General features: G+C 40.6%; 1 protein-coding gene across 1 annotated transcript; it reads left to right on the top strand.

Moving 5' to 3' along the window:
* Positions 1 to 3,310: 3,310 nt before the first annotated feature.
* LOC122801343 (mitochondrial RNA pseudouridine synthase Rpusd4-like) lies at positions 3,311 to 17,321 on the top strand. The gene is made up of 2 exons (XM_044070883.1): positions 3,311 to 3,457; positions 16,887 to 17,321. The coding sequence occupies exons 1-2, from the start codon at positions 3,311 to 3,313 to the stop codon at positions 17,319 to 17,321; spliced, it is 582 nt and encodes a 193-aa protein (XP_043926818.1).
* The last annotated feature ends 963 nt before the right edge of the window (positions 17,322 to 18,284 follow it).

Here is an 18,284-nt window from a genome sequence, read left to right on the forward strand (position 1 = left end):
TGTTACTAGTAAAACATTATCAAATATTATCCCTTCATTTTTTAGTGACTCTTGCATATGCTTTAACTTCAATAGAAAATCAATAGTATCCTTCAAGACCGTACTACATTTTTTCATGAAAGGGTATAACTGTTGCTGGAGATAAATAGATATTGGTTCCGTGATCCAACCTCCACCTGAGACTATTGGTCTCATGGGCGGATCACTGATAGACTTGTGTATTTTCGGTACCCCATATAAACTAGGTATAAGGGGACACGGTACTGTAAGAAAATTAAACAAGTCTATGTCTATATCTTCCTGTAATTGTAGTTCATAAATGGCCATATTGATTCTACTAATACATTTTCTAACTTCAAACTGGTTAATAATTTTAAATGCTTTATCATCACTTAGTAAAATATCCATGGACTGTATATATTTGTCTTTGTCCATTATAACAGTAACATTGCCTTTATCGGCTGTTTTAATGATAACATCATTATTACTAATTAATGATTTTAGAGCTAAATGCTCTTCCATAGTCAAATTAAAATTCTTAGGCATTATTACACCATTATACTTCCTGTTGTTAGCATATACTGCCCTAATCTCTTGTTCACATAAATCTTGAAACGCCGTTAGCACGGGTACACTGCTTGGTACAAATGTACTACGGCGCTTACATGCAGTTTCAACATTGTTTTTACAGCCAAAAAGCATTTTTAATGTTACTGTTCTGACGAACAGTTTAAGGTCTGTTAAAACATTCACAACATCGTCGGGTGCCATTGGGATAAAGTTTAAGCCCTTAGACAACAACGAATAATGCGCTTCACTTAAGGTGAAGCTAGATAAATTCAAAGTACCTCGCTTTATCGTCGGACATGTTTGCTGAGTCCTAAAGGGCTGTTACTCTTCCTTTTAGTTGGTGTAGGTGTGTTGTTATGCATCATTTTAGTTTGAACAGTACTACGTTCCCGTACCACTTCTGCTTGGGCTAACTGGAAACGTTTCAGGGTTGTTTGCTGTAATTTTCCCCGATGTTGTAATCCTTTTTCTTTTCCTTCTGGTAGGGGTTTCTCACGCGTGGATGTATCCGCCTCCACTCCCGGCTCGTTAGTAGGTGTCATCAGTATCAGGGGATCTGATTGGTCAACCTGTTCAGCTGCAATAGCCGCTTCAATTCGTATCGGGGTTGTTGGAGGTTGTTCAAAAATATCCAAAGTATCTAAAGCTCTGCTATTCTTTGGTTTATAATTAGCTGTCGCATTATTAGTAACCTTCTCTGTCATCTTGGGCCAAGAGAAGATGTGACCAGATGCAAAGTCATTAATGTCACGTAAAAGTTTTTTCTTTTTAGATTCCTCTAATTTTTTATCAAAGGAACTTATTCTGTTGAACAGCTGTTCATAATTATTGGTATTACTAGCAAAGGCATGTGAATCACGTAACTCTTTGTCTAAATCACAGATTTCTTTTTTAAGGGATGTCTCTATTTCCATGAAGAAATCATTCATTAGACCCATATAGTCCAAACTTAATTGCAGATTTAATTGTTGCCAGCGTTTCAGAAGATTGGGATAAGTATTCCCATATGAAGGCATCTTGAGTATTCTAAGGCCTCTGGGTACTATTCCTCTATCAAGATAAACACAAAAACTGAAACGCTGCCATTGCGGTCGTTTAAATGAAGTAAGTTTCTTGTCAAGAAGCTGTAGTTTTCTTGTAAACTCAACAGAATATGCAGTGTTATTAGGTATATTACCTCCCTGGTTAGGGTGATCTGTAGAAACAAAGTTCATCAGCGGATTTATCTCCGATGTAATTAGAGTTTCCATTGTAAGATTCATTGTTGCTGGTTCCATTTTACCAACGAAGGACTGGCTGCACAAAACCTCAGGGATATCTCCAGTAGTAGATCAGGAACAATACTTAAACAAAAAGCAGCAGTAAAAATATACACAGACGCTGGAAGATAAACACTTTATATTCAAATAACAAAACACGGCAAAGCTTTCAGGTATAAACCCTTCTTCAGTGCATTCATTACAACAATTAAAACATAATGCTTATATAGTGTGGGTTAACATCACATGACTTGCAGCCCAATAGTCACATGACGCACATTTAAAATGACAACAAATTTCATCTCAATTTAGTTTGCTGTAAGAACTTAAGAACAGGTTTCAATGTTACAACATCATTTATTCCTGGTGGTTTGTCTGCCTGTAACCTAGTTATCCACTCATATTCCTTCAATCAGTTTATTATTTATATCACCTCCCTAGTGTTACTTCAACTATTTGTATAACACGAAATAAAAATTATGTTTGGCTCCATGCTCTTCTATGTGCTTATATAGAATTAGTTCTTATTTTTCTATGAATTTCTGACTTGTGTTCAATTATTCTGTTTTGTTTCTAATAGTTTTACCTATATAAACGATGAACACTCAGAGCAGGTAGCATATACACTGAAGCACAGGTGGCTTTAACATTGAAATTATACACTTTTTGGTGGGGTGTTTAAATACATCACTATTTAGATCATAGATATCTGGACAGCATGTACAGTTATAGCATTACATGTTCCTGCCTTTATACTATTAAGATGGAAAAATCTTTGTAACATAATTGCTGTTTCAATGTTCTCATATTCCTAAAAGAAAATAAGGTTTCATCTAATATTTTCCTTACATCCATACATGCCATCAGTATGAGCCAGTTCTTACGTATAACTTGTTGTATCAAGTATGTGTTAGAATTAAAAGAAGTAACAAATCTAACTTTCATATCATAAAAGAAGTAACAAATCTAACTTTCATATCATGCTGTACAGCATGATATGAAAGTCAGATTTGTTACTTCTTTTAATTCTAACACATACTTGATACAACAAGTTATACGTAAGAACTGGCTCATACTGATGGCATGTATGGATGTAAGGAAAATATTAGATGTGAAACCTTATTTTTCTTTTAGGAATATGAGAACATTGAAACAGCAATTATGTTACAAAGATTTTTCCATCTTACGTGTGCCTAATAGTATAAAGGCAGGAACATGTAAATGCTATAACTGTACATGCTGTCCAGATATCTATGATCTAAATAGTGATGTATTTAAACACCCTACCACCAAAAAAGTGTATAATTTCAATGTTAAAGCCACCTGTAACAGTACTTCAGTGGTATATATGGCTACCTGCTCTGAGTGTTCATCGTTTTATATAGGTAAAACTATTAGGAAACTAAAAAACAGAATAATTGAACACAAGTCAGAAATTCATAGAAAAATAAGAACTAATTCTATATAGCACATAGAAGAGCATGGAGCCAAACATAATTTTATTTCGTGTTATACAAATAGTTGAAGTAACACTTAGGGGAGGTGATATAAATAATAAACTGGAATTGAAGGAATATGAGTGGATAACTAGGTTACAGGCAGACAAACCACCAGGAATAAATGATGTTGTAACATTGAAACCTGTTCTTAAGTTCTTAGAGCAAACTAAATTGAGATGAAATTTGTTGTCATTTTAAATGTGCGTCATGTGACTATTGGGCTGCAAGTCATGTGATGTTAACCCACACTATATAAGCATTATGTTTTAATTGTTGTAATGAATGCACTGAAGAAGGGTTTATACCTGAAAGCTTTGCCATGTTTTGTTATTTGAATATAAAGTGTTTATCTTCCAGCGTCAGTGTATATTTTTACTGCTGCTTTTTGTTTAAGTATTGTACATGCCAATGTGGCCATTATACTTTATTATGACCCTCTACCTCTGGGCCAGTAATCAAGGAGCCTCAATCCTCACCACTGGCTCCTGTGGGGAACGTTCACTGGGAGGATAACAGGTACACAGCCAGTATTTCCAGATGCGGCTCTCTTCATCAAGTACAATCAAGCACAATTTCCCTTAAGAGCACATAGAGAACACAGTCAGTCTGGGGATGGTTCCTCTCTCTTTCTCCAGATCCCCAATAAGACTCCCCACTGACATAGCTATAGATCTGAGTCCTTAGGCAGGGTTCCAAGACAAGTCCTCCAACACTCTCTCTCTGTCCAAACAGTGCTTCATGCCCCTGCCAAAGTAGCTGACACACACAATCTTTGAGATTTGATTTACACACACACACACACACACACACACACACACACACACACACACACACGCACGCACGCACACACAGACATGCACACACACGCACACACACACACACACACACACACACACACACACACACACACACATCTGGGAAAGGCTGGCACAGGTTTACTAGCTATGCCACCTCTTACCCAGACTATAAGGTAGTTATCACTGCCACCAGAACCCCTCTGCAGCTACTTTAAAGCACTTACAAGGGTACCCAATATCCTGAGTGAAATTACTATTAATACAAATGGTAGTCTGACCAAGAGCAAGACTATTAAGAATGGCCCACACAACATCATTAAATAAATATGCAAATACTCTCAAAACATAAATATCTCTACAAAGATTAGCTACAATGAAAGGTTTAAATATATTTGATAACAAATAATAAAAGAACAAGACAGTACTAAATATCTATTCACAGTGACATCAGAGTTCAAAATTACAGGAAATATTTAAAATAACATTGAAGGACAGATGCGGACAAATAAAGAAAAACAATATATAAACTTAGCTTCACTATATTCCTGACTCAGTCTAAGAGAATTATACTGTTCCCTACTTAACAGAGCAAGGCAGATGATGTGGTGAATGCTCCTTCTTGTTGTCAGACCCAAGACAGAATACAGAATGCTTAGTCTCACTAAGACACTTTTCAAAATAATATCTAAAATATTACTTCTGGGATAACTTGCAGAATGGCATCACTTCTGGTCATCTGACTTCTAGTTCCTATGCAAACCCCCTTTGTGGAAGCTGGCAGGATTGAGCACCTACCTGTAATAATACATGCACAAGGGCTTTAGCTCAAATCTGTGGCAGGTGCTGGAAGTCATAAAACAATTGCATACCTCCACACTTCCAGAGTAGTAATTAGTTTGCTCTAAAGACAATACAGAAAGCTTCCTAGTACAGACTTTGTGTCTCTGGCTGCATTGAAACCTGTGAGATAGCATCTTTCTGGCCTAGCCCATAAAGTGATTTAATTTCAGATGTATTTTAAAGTTTGCTGGACTGAGCTTAACCTCCTTTCTCCCAGTTTCCTCTGTTAAAACATATACATTTAAACAGTTACAATAGTGCATGTACATTTCTGTTCTCTCCAGCAGGGCACACTGTGGATACATTTCAAACACAAGCACTTTTACAAATACCCTTTCAACACAAATGTTTGTACAAATCAGTTTGATATACACATGACATATAGTTCTAATACATTTGTAATGTAAGCCTCTTTTATAAATCAGTTTGATATTCACACATGACATATAATTATTTACAAAATTCCAGCTAGCTGTGCTGGCAGTACCTCCTCTTGTCACACCTCTCCCCTCTTCGAAGACTCAAGCTAGTTTTTCAAGTGCCCCTTGAGAAATGTTGCTTTAGAGGAATGAGCCTATCTGGGAATGCATTACCCCACACCCTGTCTTGAGATTCCAGCTGCCTTGGCATTGCTGATCCCAGTACAGTGCTGCACTGTCATATTATATGACTGCAACCCTAGGCTCCACCATAGTAATTTCAGATTTTGCTGGCTGGCTTGCTGTAGCCATAGATTTCCCTCAGACTCCTCCTGGCTTCTACTGCAAATACTTAGGATCAGGGCCTTCTTATCATGGTATGGTTTCATGTTAACATTGTACAGTTTGTGCCGCTGCCTCCTGCCAAGCAGTTCTACAATGTAGTTAACATCACTGACCTTCCTTACCACTTTGAAGGGTCCCTCCCAAGCTGCCTGCAGCTTATTGTGTGTGACAGGAATGAGAACCATAACCTGCTGCCCCACAGCATACTCTTTAGCTCAAGCATTCCTATCATACCAGACCTTTTTCTGCTGTTGGACTTCTTCCAGGTTCTCCTGGGCTAAGCCCATGAGTTCCCTGAGCCTTGTAATGAGGTTTAGGACATATGCCACAACAGACTCCTTGTGAGATTCACATTCACCCTCCCAGGTATCGTGAATCAAATCTTAGGTCCTCTCACTCTATGCCCATACAGCAACTTAAAAGGTGAGAAACTTGTGGATGCCAGGGACACCTCTCTGTATGCAAACAGCAGATGGGGCAAATATTTGTCCCACTCCTCTTAAACTGGTCTGCAAATGCCCTTAATATGGTCTTTAGTGTAAAGTTTAACCTCTCCACCAGACCATTAGTCTGTGGGTAGTAGAAGGTGGTCTTTAGGTGCTTCACCCCACAGCACTCCCACAAGCAAGCTAGCAGGTTTGACATGAAATTGACACCTCTGCCAGTCAGAATTTCTTTTGGGAAACCTACCCTGCTGAAAATCTCTAACAAAGCATTTACCACCTTTTCTGCCTCAATGGAAAACAGGGCCACCACCTCAGGGCATCTGGTAGCATAATTTACTACCACTAGGATATACTTCTTCCCTGTGGAACTCGGGGTACTCAGAGACCCCACAATATCTGTAGCTACCCTCTGAAATGGCTCCTCAATCACATGCAAAGGCACATCTCACAGGTCTTCCAGTACCCTATTACATCCCTGGAAATCCCAGGCCAATAAAAGTTCTGCATAATGTATCTCTTGGTACACTTTATGCCCATATGACCTGCAAAGGGAATGTCATGGGCTATGGCTAGAATGGCTAGACAGTAGGCTCTGGGCACTATCAACTGCTGTATTACCTCACCTTCTAGCCCTCCCTCCAGGGTCCACTCTCTACACAGTAACCCTTTGTTCAAGTATACATAGGTTCATAGGTTCATACTAGGCTATCTGCCCAAGGGCATTTATAAGCCTAGCCCATAGTTATGTGGCTTTCGCCACCCCTTTAGTTTGAATAAAAACTATGCCTATCATTTTGCTGTGCCTCTGTCAAGCAGTGACACTGAAGTAATCCCTGGGGTATATCTGCAATCCCCATCCATTGGTCAAGATTCCTCTTGAACAAGGCCAGAGAGGTGCTCTGCCTCACATGTACCGGGATTTTGTTCCACAGCATAGGGAGTCTCTGGGTGATGAATCTGTCCCTCCAGCACGTTCTATTTATAACCGTGTCAAGGTTTAAGTCTCCCGCCCTTGTGGTTCTGAGGGATCTAGATTTTTTGAGGTGAAGCATATTCATCAAATCTGGGTTTGACATGGCCTTATATGTCAGGCACAGGTCACCTCTGAGCAAGCGGTATGAGACTGAATAGAGCTGGAGTTCTTTCAGTCGGGCAGCATAAGACATATTTTTGAGACCCTTTATCCTTTTGGTGAGGAACTTTTGGGGCCTTTCAAGCTGCAGCAGGTGTCTGGTCAGATACATTCCGAACGGGGCATTGTACTCAATCATAGGTCTAATGAGTGATGAGTACAGGGGGACAATGACCTCCCTTGATCTAGATGTGAATCCCTTCATGATCAGGTGGGCGATATAGAAGGTTTTCCTAACTACTTTAGCAACATGAGTGTCAAGCGAAGGCTACTGTCAACCTGGGTCCCCAGATCCCTGATGACTTTTTCTGTGCTCAGTGGATTGCCACCTATATGGTAGCTAGGGGTAACCTTGTTTTTCCCGAAGGGTATGACTATGCATTTTTTGGCGTTTAACTTCAGGCCATGGCTCTGGCACCAGTTATCCGTTTCTGTGAGGCCCTTCTGGAGGATATCTGTGTCAGATGTGTTTTCGACTATGGCCCAGTTTGCAGTCATCTGCAAACTTTGTCAGCCATAACCCTCCTGTGTTTGCTTGTACTTCAGAAAAGTAGATGCTGAACAAGAGTGGACCCAGGACTGAGCCCTGTGGGACACCACTTGTGACAGGCTTTGAGTCTGACATGGCTCCAGCAACTCTGACCCTGTGGGTTCTGTCACTTAGCCAGTTTGCAACCCATCTTGTGATGTATGGGTTTACATTCAAGCTGATGAGTTTTTCAATGATACCTGAGTGGGGTATTGTGTCAAGGCCTTTGCCAGGTCGAGGTAGGCTGTATGGACTGCCTTTCCTCATCAATGGCCTTGGTGACTGTCTCGAAAAAGTCAACCAAGTTTAAGAGGCAGGATCTGCCTTTGACAAAGCCAAACTGGGTTGGATCCAAAGTCTGCAAGTTCCCTATGTCTTTATTTATGAGTTCCATTATGATCCTCTCCATGGCTTTGCAGATAAGGCTTGTCAAGCTAATGGGCGGTAATTTCCAGGGTCTGTGGAGGCACCGCCCTTATGAAGTGGGACCACAGTCGCCGTCGCCACTCCTTGGGCGTAACCTGAGGTGAGGCTAAGATTAAACAGCTGTCCTAACTGTGGGTTTAATTCCTCGTTGAGTTCGTGAAGCACACAGCCAGGGACACCATCCGGTCCCATGGATGCTGTGTTTTTTGCCTCAGTGAGGGCAGTCCCCACCTGGGTGTTGGAGATGTTTGGGGCTACAATCCTCTGGAATAGATATCTCTCCTTTTGGGGGAGGGGAGAAGTTTGCACTGAACCTGTCAGCCAGTATGTTGGCAATGTGTGTAGGTTCAGTAATTTTCACATCATTTTGAACTAATTCTGAGCATATCTGGGAGTTTCCTCCTAGGTTTCTAACATAGCTAAAGAAGGCCTTATGATTCTCTTTAGAGTCCTTGGCGATTTTCTCTCAAAATTTGCCTTGGATGATTTTATGAGAGCTCTTAGTTTTTACTTATAATGATCAAAGGTGTCTTACCTTTCAAGGATTTTGCTCTATCTTGTAGTAGCTTCCTCCTTTTGTTGTAGAGCTTGTTTATGGCTGGGGTCCACCAGACTGGACGCTTGCCTTTGGTACAGAGAGTCTTAGTTTTGTTTGGGATTGCCTGATCCATGCAGTCCTGTAGGTGCTGGTAGAAGGCATTTGTAAGTGATTCAGCGGTTTGAGTAATGTTTATCACTGGCTCAGGGGCCTTAAAGGAGACCACACTAGTTTTTAGAAGTGTGAAATCGGCTTTTGAGAAGTTTTTCACTGTGGTCTTTTTTGTTTCAGGTGGGGGCGGGATGAGGACCTCCAGCGAGATTAGTTTATGATCTGATCTCACTTCACTGATTCCTCTTTTCTTTGAGAATCAGGTGCCTCCCTAGCTACCTCCCTTTTTTATGATCTGATCTCACTTCACTGATTCCTCTTTTCTTTGAGAATCAGGTGCCTCCCTAGCTACCTCCCTCAAGCCTTGTAATGTAGGGTCTGATAGCTGAGCCAGTCTCAACCCACTCTTTGTAACCCTTCCCAGCTCCCCTTCCACAGGAAGTCTAGTCTCTTCTGACAGCGGTGCCTCACTGTTAGCCGGGCTACTACTACTCGCCTCTGCCCTTGCAGTCATTTTGTCCAAGGGAATGTTAGCACCCACCAGCAGCTGTGACTAACCTTCAGTCTCACTGCTACTGGGTAGCTCCCTAGCTGAAGTAGCCACATCACCAGTCCTAGCTTCAGGTGTGCAGTCTGTCTGTGTCCCCCCAGGCTACCAGACCTACATACCTGTTTCCAAGCCTAACTGCATGTAATTGCATGTATACAAGGTACTGCATTATCAAAATCATTCCCTATCAATGCATCTGCAGGGATATCCTCAAACACACCTACTTGCTTGCTTCCTTTTCCACCCTCCCAGTCAAGGTGAACCCTAGCCAAAGGTATTTGGAATGGGGTCCCTTCTAAAGCTTTGACTGGAGTAGACAGTCCAAGCAAGTAGTGCTCTTCTTTAACCGTTGCAGGATTCACAATGGTTATAGCAGAGGCTGTGTCTTTCTTAGCAGTGGCCTGTTTCCCACCTACTAATATAGGTAGTTTAGTACCCATGATGTCTCCAGACAGCTTACCACTGGCATTCTGTTATTCCCACTTACTGACTCCCCCTCCATTTGTTCCCCACCTTGCCCCTATGGACATCTATACGCTACATGGCCCTACTGGTTAGATTTAAAACATTTAACCCTAGATCCTGGCCGTGTACCTGCAATAGTGGCTTCCCCTGTGACTGGTGTATTCTGTCATGGCAGTTTAGGCTGCCCACCATGGGTTACCTTATACCCACATGCAGCAATGGGTATCCCTTTTCTGTGCAGTAATGCCCTGCTTGCTAGATATAGGTCTCCTTTTTTCCCCAACTCATCTGCAGAATTGCATTCCTTGTCTGCCAACAAGATTCTCATATACTTAGGCAAAGTGCTGCATGCTTGTTCCCTCACCAAAAGGTCTGCTAGCTTTTCAAAAGTGGTGGACTGACACCCACTCACCCACCTATGAAAATAGGTGCTTAGTTCAGCAATATAATTACATACACTTTCATCTGCCTTGCATCTGTGCTCATGAAACTTTTTTCTATAAGCTTCAGCTGTTAACTTAAAGCATTCCAATAAACAATTTTTAACTGTATTATAACTTAAACAATCAGTATCAGACAATTTAGAAAGAGCAGTCACAGCTTTACCAAGGAGTAAGGGGGTGAGGAACTGTACCCAGAGCCCCGGTCAACATTATACTGTTCGCATGCTCTTTCAAACATATGAATAAAACTATCAAAATTATCACCTTTTTGGTAGTGAGGAGGAAGTTTACTGACCTTTATTGCTTCTGGGGTATGGTTACTCCCCTCTCCATTACCTCCATGACCCTGGCGTAGAGTCAGCAGTTCCTTTTCATGTTGCCACTGTTTCTCATTTTCTTTGGCATCCAGATGTCTCAGTCCCCCTACTGATTCTAGTTCAAAACATTTGGGCTCCAGCTCAAGTCTCTTTAACTCTAGATGGATTTTTAAGTCCTCTGAGGAAAAGTTGAACTGTATTTTCTGAGAGTTGCACATTTCGAAATTGTACAGATTTTCGCAGAATGTCCAGATTTTTTTGCCTCATATTTTTGGTCTGTTTTTCATAAAATTGTGGTTTTCTGGCATACCAGTGGCAAATCATTAAAGGTTAAAGTTAGAAAATAATGACAGACATTTGAGTCTCAGACTTCATAGCCTTCAGAAAAGTAGTGCTAATGCAAAACCTGTTATTCTATCAACGTTCTAAGTTTGTAAGAGCAATATTTAAAAATTGTCCCTATTTTTGGGGCTTTGTCCCACGTTTATATATGGCTTTTTCCAGATTTCTTACTGTAAGAGGTTGAGAGGTATGTCTACATCCCCAAGGCCAGTATGGCTGTCTTCATCGTTACTTGTCTGTGATGCAACTGTGCTTAAGGCTGCAATCATTTCCCCTTTAGTCAGGTTGGCATGCACCAGTCCTCTGTTTTGGCACATCTCAGCCAAATGGCTCCTTTCTGCCGACATCCTTGCCTACTTTCCCTGACTAACTAAGCTAACAAAAAATAAATAAAACTATTGTGATATGAAACTCTGAATGTCTGCCATGTGGCTGCTTGAGACTACAGACACCTTCTTTAGTTACCACTGCTGATAGGCTGCAGAAGTTCAATATCCACACCACTGTACACCAATACGTGATGCGGTGACCCCCACAACTGCCAACTAATATGTGACAACCTTCCGCCTCTGGGCCAGTAATCAAGGAGCCTCAGTCCTCATCACTGGCTTCTATGGGCAATGGTCACTGGCAGGATAACAGGTACACACCCAGTATTTACAGATGCAGCTTTCTGCATCAAGTACAATCAAGCACAATTTCCCCTAAGAGCACACATGAAGCACAGTCAATCCAGGGCTGGTTCCTCTATCTTTCTTCAGATCCCCAGTAAGACTCTCCACTGACACAGCTATAGAGATGAGTCCTTACCCCGGGTTCCAATACTCTCTCTGTCCAACCAGTGCTTTTTATCCCTGCCAAAGTAGCTGACATGCACACTCAATTTGCACACACACATACACACACACACACACACACACACACACACACACACACACACACACCTGGGAAAGGCTGGCACAGGTTTACTAGCTATGCCCCCTCTTGCCCAGGCTATAAGATAGTTATCAATGCCATCAGAACCCCTCACCAGCTACTTTAAGGTCCATACAAGGGTACCCAATATACTGAGTGAAGTTACTATTAATACAAATGTTAGTTTGACGAAGTAAGCCTAATAGGAGTGGTCCACACAGTGTCACCAAATAAATATGCAAATACTTTCAAAATGTAAATATCTCTACAAAGATCAGCCACAATGAAAGGTGTATATATATATATATATATATATATATATATATATATATAGTTAATAATAAATAATGAAAGAACAAGACAATACTAAATATTTATTCTCAGTGACGTCAGAGTTCAAAATCACACGAAATATTTAAAATAACATTGAAGGACAGATGCAGACAAATAAAGAAAAACAATATATAAACTAAGCTTCACTATATTCCTGATTCAATCTAAGAGAATTATACTATTTCCTAATTACTTAATAGAGCAAGGTAGACGATGTGGTGAATGGCCATTCTTGTTCTCAGGCAAAAGACAGATTACAGAATGCTCAGTCTCACTAAGACACTTTTCAAAATAATACCTAAAATATTACTCTGGGATTGTTTGCAGAATGACATCACTTCTGGTCATCTGACTTCTAGTTCCCATGCAAACCCCCCTTTGCTGGAAGCTGGCAGGGTTTAGCATCTACCTGCAAAAATAGACACACAAGGGCTTTTGCTCAGATCTGTGGCAGGTGCTGGAAGTCATAAAACAATTGCATACCTCCACACTTCCAACAATTGCATACTGATTCTAGTTCAAAACATTTGGGCTCCAGTTCAAGCCTCTTTAACTCTAGATGGATTTTTAAGTCCTCTGAGGGAAAGTTGAACTGTATTTTCTGAGAGTTGCACATTTCGAAATTGTACAGATTTTCGCAGAATGTCCAGATTTTTTTGCCTCATATTTTTGGTCTGTTTTTCATAAAATTGTGGTTTTCTGGCATACCAGTGGCAAATCATTAAAGGTTAAAGTTAGAAAATAATGACAGACATTTGAGTCTCAGACTTCATAGCCTTCAGAAAAGTAGTGCTAATCAAAACCTGTTATTCTATCAACGTTCTAAGTTTGTAAGAGCAATATTTAAAAATTGTCCCTATTTTTGGGCCTTTGTCCCACGTTTATATATGGCTTTTTCCAGATTTCTTGCTGTAAGAGGTTGAGAGGTACGTCTACATCCCCAAGGCCAGTATGGCTGTCTTCATCGTTACTTGTCTGTGATGCAACTGTGCTTAAGGCTGCAATCATTTCCCCTTTAGTCAGGTTGGCATGCACCAGTCCTCTGTTTTGGCACATCTCAGCCAAATGGCTCCTTTCTGCCGACATCCTTGCCTACCTGACTAAGACTAACTAAGCTAACAAAATAAATAAATTGTGATATGAATGAAACTCTGAATGTCTGCCATGTGGCTGCTTGAGACTACAGACACCTTCTTTAGTTACCACTGCTGATAGGCTGCAGAAGTTATCCACACACACCACTGTACACCAATACGTGATGCGGTGACCCCCACAACTGCCAACTAATATGTGACAACCTTCCGCCTCTGGGCCAGTAATCAAGGAGCCTCAGTCCTCATCACTGGCTTCTATGGGCAATGGTCACTGGCAGGATAACAGGTACACACCCAGTATTTACAGATGCAGCTTTCTGCATCAAGTACAATCAAGCACAATTTCCCCTAAGAGCACACATGAAGCACAGTCAATCCAGGGCTGGTTCCTCTATCTTTCTTCAGATCCCCAGACTGACACTCCACTGACACAGCTATAGAGATGAGTCCTTACCCCTCTCTCCAATACTCTCTCTTTCCAACCAGTGCTTTTTATCCCTGCCAAAGTAGCTTTGCACACACAAATTTGCACACACACACACACACACACACACACACACACACACACACCTGGGAAAGGCTGGCACAGGTATACTAGCTATGCCACCTTCTGCCCAGGCTATAAGATAGTTATCAATGCCATCACCTCCACACTTCCAGAGCTACTTTAAGGTCCATACAAGGGTACCCAATATACTGAGTGAAGTTACTATTAATACAAATGGTAGTTTGACATAAGCCTAATAGGAGTGGTCCACCACACAATGTCACCAAATAAATATGTAAATACTTTCAAAATGTAAATATATCTATACAGATCAGCCACAATGATGAAATATATTATATATATATATATATATATATATATATATATATAGTTAATAATAAATAATGAAAGAACAAGACAATACTAAAATTTTATTCTCAGTGACGTCAGAAAATCAAATCACAGGAAATATTTAAAATAACATTGAAGACAGAGACAGAACAAAAAAAAGAAAACGATATATAAACTAAGCTTCACTATATTCTTGATTCAATCTAAGAGAATTCCCTATTCCTAATTTACTTAATAGAGCAAGGTAGATGATGTGGTGAATGGTTCTTCTTGTTCTCAGGCAAACAGAAGATTACATCTCACTCAGTCTCACTACACTTTTCAAAAAAATATCTAAAAAAATATTACTCTGGGATAGCTTGCAGAATGACATCACTTCTCTCTATCTGACTTCTTCCCTGCATACTGGAAGCTGGCAGGGTTTAGCATCTACCTGCAAAAATACCTGCAAAATAGTTTTGCAAGGGTTTTGCTCAGATCTGTGGCAGGATAAACAAGTCATAAAACAATTGCATACCTCCACACTTCCAGAACTACCCTACTTCAAACCAAAGACAATACAGAAAGTTTCCTAGTACAGACTTTGTGTCTCTGGCTGCATTGAAACATGTGAGATCTTTATGGCCTGGCCCTTAAAGTGATTTAATTTCACCCCCAAAGACAATACAGAAAGTTTCCTAGTACAGACTTTGTGTCTCTGGCTGCATTGAAACCTGTGAGATAGCATCTTTATGGCCTAGCCCTTAAAGTGATTTAATTTCAGATATATTTTAAAGTTTGCTGGACTGAGGTTAACCTCCTGTCTCCCAGTTTTCTCTGTTAAAACTTATACATTTAAACAGTTACAATAGTACATGTACATTTCTGCTCTCTCCAGTAAGTCACACTGTAGATCCATTTCAAGCACAAATACTTTACACATACCTTTTCAACACAAATGTCTGTACCAATCAGTTTGAGATACACATCATACAATTATAATACATTTGTAACCCAAGCATCTTGTACAAATCAATTTGATATTCACAAATTTACAAAATTCCAGCTAGCTGTGCTGGCAATTCCTCCTCTCATCACAATGGGCATCCTGAGGGAGGAGCAGAAAAGGATAATAACTTCCTTAAATCTGGAAGAAATACAAGCATTCTATTGTCAAGCACAATGACTCATCAGTCACACTGATGGACAAGTAAGAAATTACATTGAGTTGCCTTTGAGGTGCTATGATTTTTGACATTACAAGGGCACTAAGGACTCTAACACATGACAAATATGACTAAGACATGGTATTGGCACATGTCTGATTGAATAACTTGAGACATAAAGCCCTTAGGGGCATGTAGAAAGAGATATATCAGAACTTTCCAGCATATCCCACTCTTGAGTGGAATGAATAAATGTCTAGATAGAAAAGAAAAAGATAACTGGCTTCAGTAATTGGTTAAATAGCTGATCTCATTCCAAGAGGGATCTAGTATGTGTAAGCATGGAAAAAGATGTCTGATAGTCTAGCTAGCTTCAATAAGGATAGCCTGCACATCTCATTCAATTGCTTTATCATGCTGGCTAAAGCATTTGCTGCCCCTACTAGTGTCTTTTTTGACAGAGTCCAGTTGATGAATATTTTGACATAACTAACACATCTGTCCTGAAAGCAGGTCACATTAAGGTAGCTCTCCTCAATGTCAGAAGCTTATGCAATAAATTGCTTGATCTTGAGGCACTCTTACATTTGGAAAATATCCATGACTTAGTAATCATTGAATCTTGGTTTAAATGTAAAGAGAACACTCCCTCTATATGTGGGTTTTGTGATTTTCTTGTCTTCAAACCAGATGCAACTGTGATGGAGTTTCCTATTTTTGTCAAGAGACATATTATCCCTAGCCATATTCATAGGGGCTCACACATAAAGATCACTGAACTGTAGATCATTTTAGATAGGATTATCAATTAATAGCTTATTAAGTAAGGAGCATCTTCTTAGTTCCCCGATGATGACATAAGATTCTTCAGTGTTCTAAATGATCTTCATGGTGGTGCTGCGGTAGCATTGTCACCTCACAGTAAGACATTGTCCTGTTCGATTGTCAGCTAGACTGCCTCTGTGTGGAGATATGCATGAATGGGCATACCTTTGTTGAAGGTTGTGTGTCAGGGCTGGCAACTCGGCATGTAAAAATCAACTGCCAATCATTAGCGGACCAGAGTTCCGCTGTGGTGACCCCTAACCGGGAAAAGCCGAAAGACACAACAACATTAACAAAAACTCCATTAGTTAGGGTGACTTTAACGACAATTCAATAAACATCCCCACCGCCAAAGTAAGATATTCCCATAAATTCCTAGACTTTATAAACAAAACTCCCATGGGCAGTTGGCAAACAATCCTACTAGAGGAAACATCGTTGTTGACCTGATTCTTACAAACATGCCATCTCTTGCTCTAATCCTGTGATATCTCCTTCCCTGCTGAAGTCTGACCACAAACATATGACCTTCCCCTTTAAACTTCTAAAAGCCCCTACAGCAAACCCCAATGAAATTAAGGACTGCAAACATTAAAACATCGCCCTACTCTATGAAGACATATCAAATGTTACTTTTGACTGCACCTTGATACAGCAGCAAGCTTCAGCAAGAAATTTTACACCCGTTAAGAAAAGTGCATACATCAGTCCCCACCAAAAACAAGTATCACAAGAAAGAAGAAAAGAGGCGAAGAAAAGAGGCGGCAGCAGCAGGAGGAGCAGCAGAAGAAGAAGCCAAATACAGTTCCCCTTGACCCTATAGCCAGACGAGCACATGAACTCCGCCAGCTGGGTCTTCATCTTCAGCGCGTGCCGCCTACTATCTTGGCCAAAGAACTCAAACGAGGGGTCCTGTATCAGGATGAGGAGATTGTGGCAATCAACAAGCCATATGGAATTCCAGTGCATGGTGGCCCTGGGGTTCAGAACAGCATCACTGATGCGCTGCCTGCTTTGGCCAAGATGATGTACGGAATGCATGAGCAGCCTTTACATCTCTGGAGCCCCGGGTCAACATTATACTGTTCAAGATGCTCTTTCAAACATATGAATAAAACTATCAAAATTATCACCTTTTGGTAGTGAGGAGGAAGTTTACTGACCTTTGCTTCTGGGGTATGGTTACTCCCTCTCCATTACCTCCATGACCTCTGTGAGTCAGCAGTTCCTTTTCATGTTGCCACTGTTTCTCATTTTCTTTGGCATCCAGATGTCTCAGTCTCCTGCTGATTCTAGTTCAAAACATTTGGGCTCCAGTTCAAGCCTCTTTAACTCTAGATGGATTTTTAAGTCCTCTGAGGGAAAGTTGAACTGTATTTTCTGAGTTGCACATTTCAAATTGTACAGATTTTCACAGAATGTCCAGATTTTTTGCCTCCTATTTTTGGTCTGTTTTTCATAAAATTGTGGTTTTCTGGCATACCAGTGGCAAATCATTAAAGGTTAAAGTTAGAAAATAATGACAGACATTTGAGTCTCAGACTTCATAGCCTTCAGAAAAGTAGTGCTAATGCAAAACCTGTTATTCTATCAACGTTCTAAGTTTGTAAGAGCAATATTTAAAAATTGTCCCTATTTTTGGGGCTTTGTCCCACGTTTATATATGGCTTTTTCCAGATTTCTTACTGTAAGAGGTTGAGAGGTATGTCTACATCCCCAAGGCCAGTATGGCTGTCTTCATCGTTACTTGTCTGTGATGCAACTGTGCTTAAGGCTGCAATCATTTCCCCTTTAGTCAGGTTGGCATGCACCAGTCCTCTGTTTTGGCACATCTCAGCCAAATGGCTCCTTTCTGCCGACATCCTTGCCTACTTTCCCTGACTAACTAAGCTAACAAAAAATAAATAAAACTATTGTGATATGAAACTCTGAATGTCTACCATGTGGCTGCTTGAGACTACAGACACCTTCTTTAGTTACCACTGCTGATAGGCTGCAGAAGTTCAATATCCACACCACTGTACACCAATATGTGATGCGGTGACCCCACAACTGCCAACTAATATGTGACAACCTTCCGCCTCTGGGCCAGTAATCAAGGAGCCT

The sequence above is a fragment of the Protopterus annectens genome, chromosome 4.part1, assembly GCF_019279795.1.
Source record: "Protopterus annectens isolate FY-2018-M chromosome 4.part1, PAN1.0, whole genome shotgun sequence".
In the NCBI taxonomy this organism is placed as follows: domain Eukaryota; kingdom Metazoa; phylum Chordata; order Ceratodontiformes; family Protopteridae; genus Protopterus; species Protopterus annectens.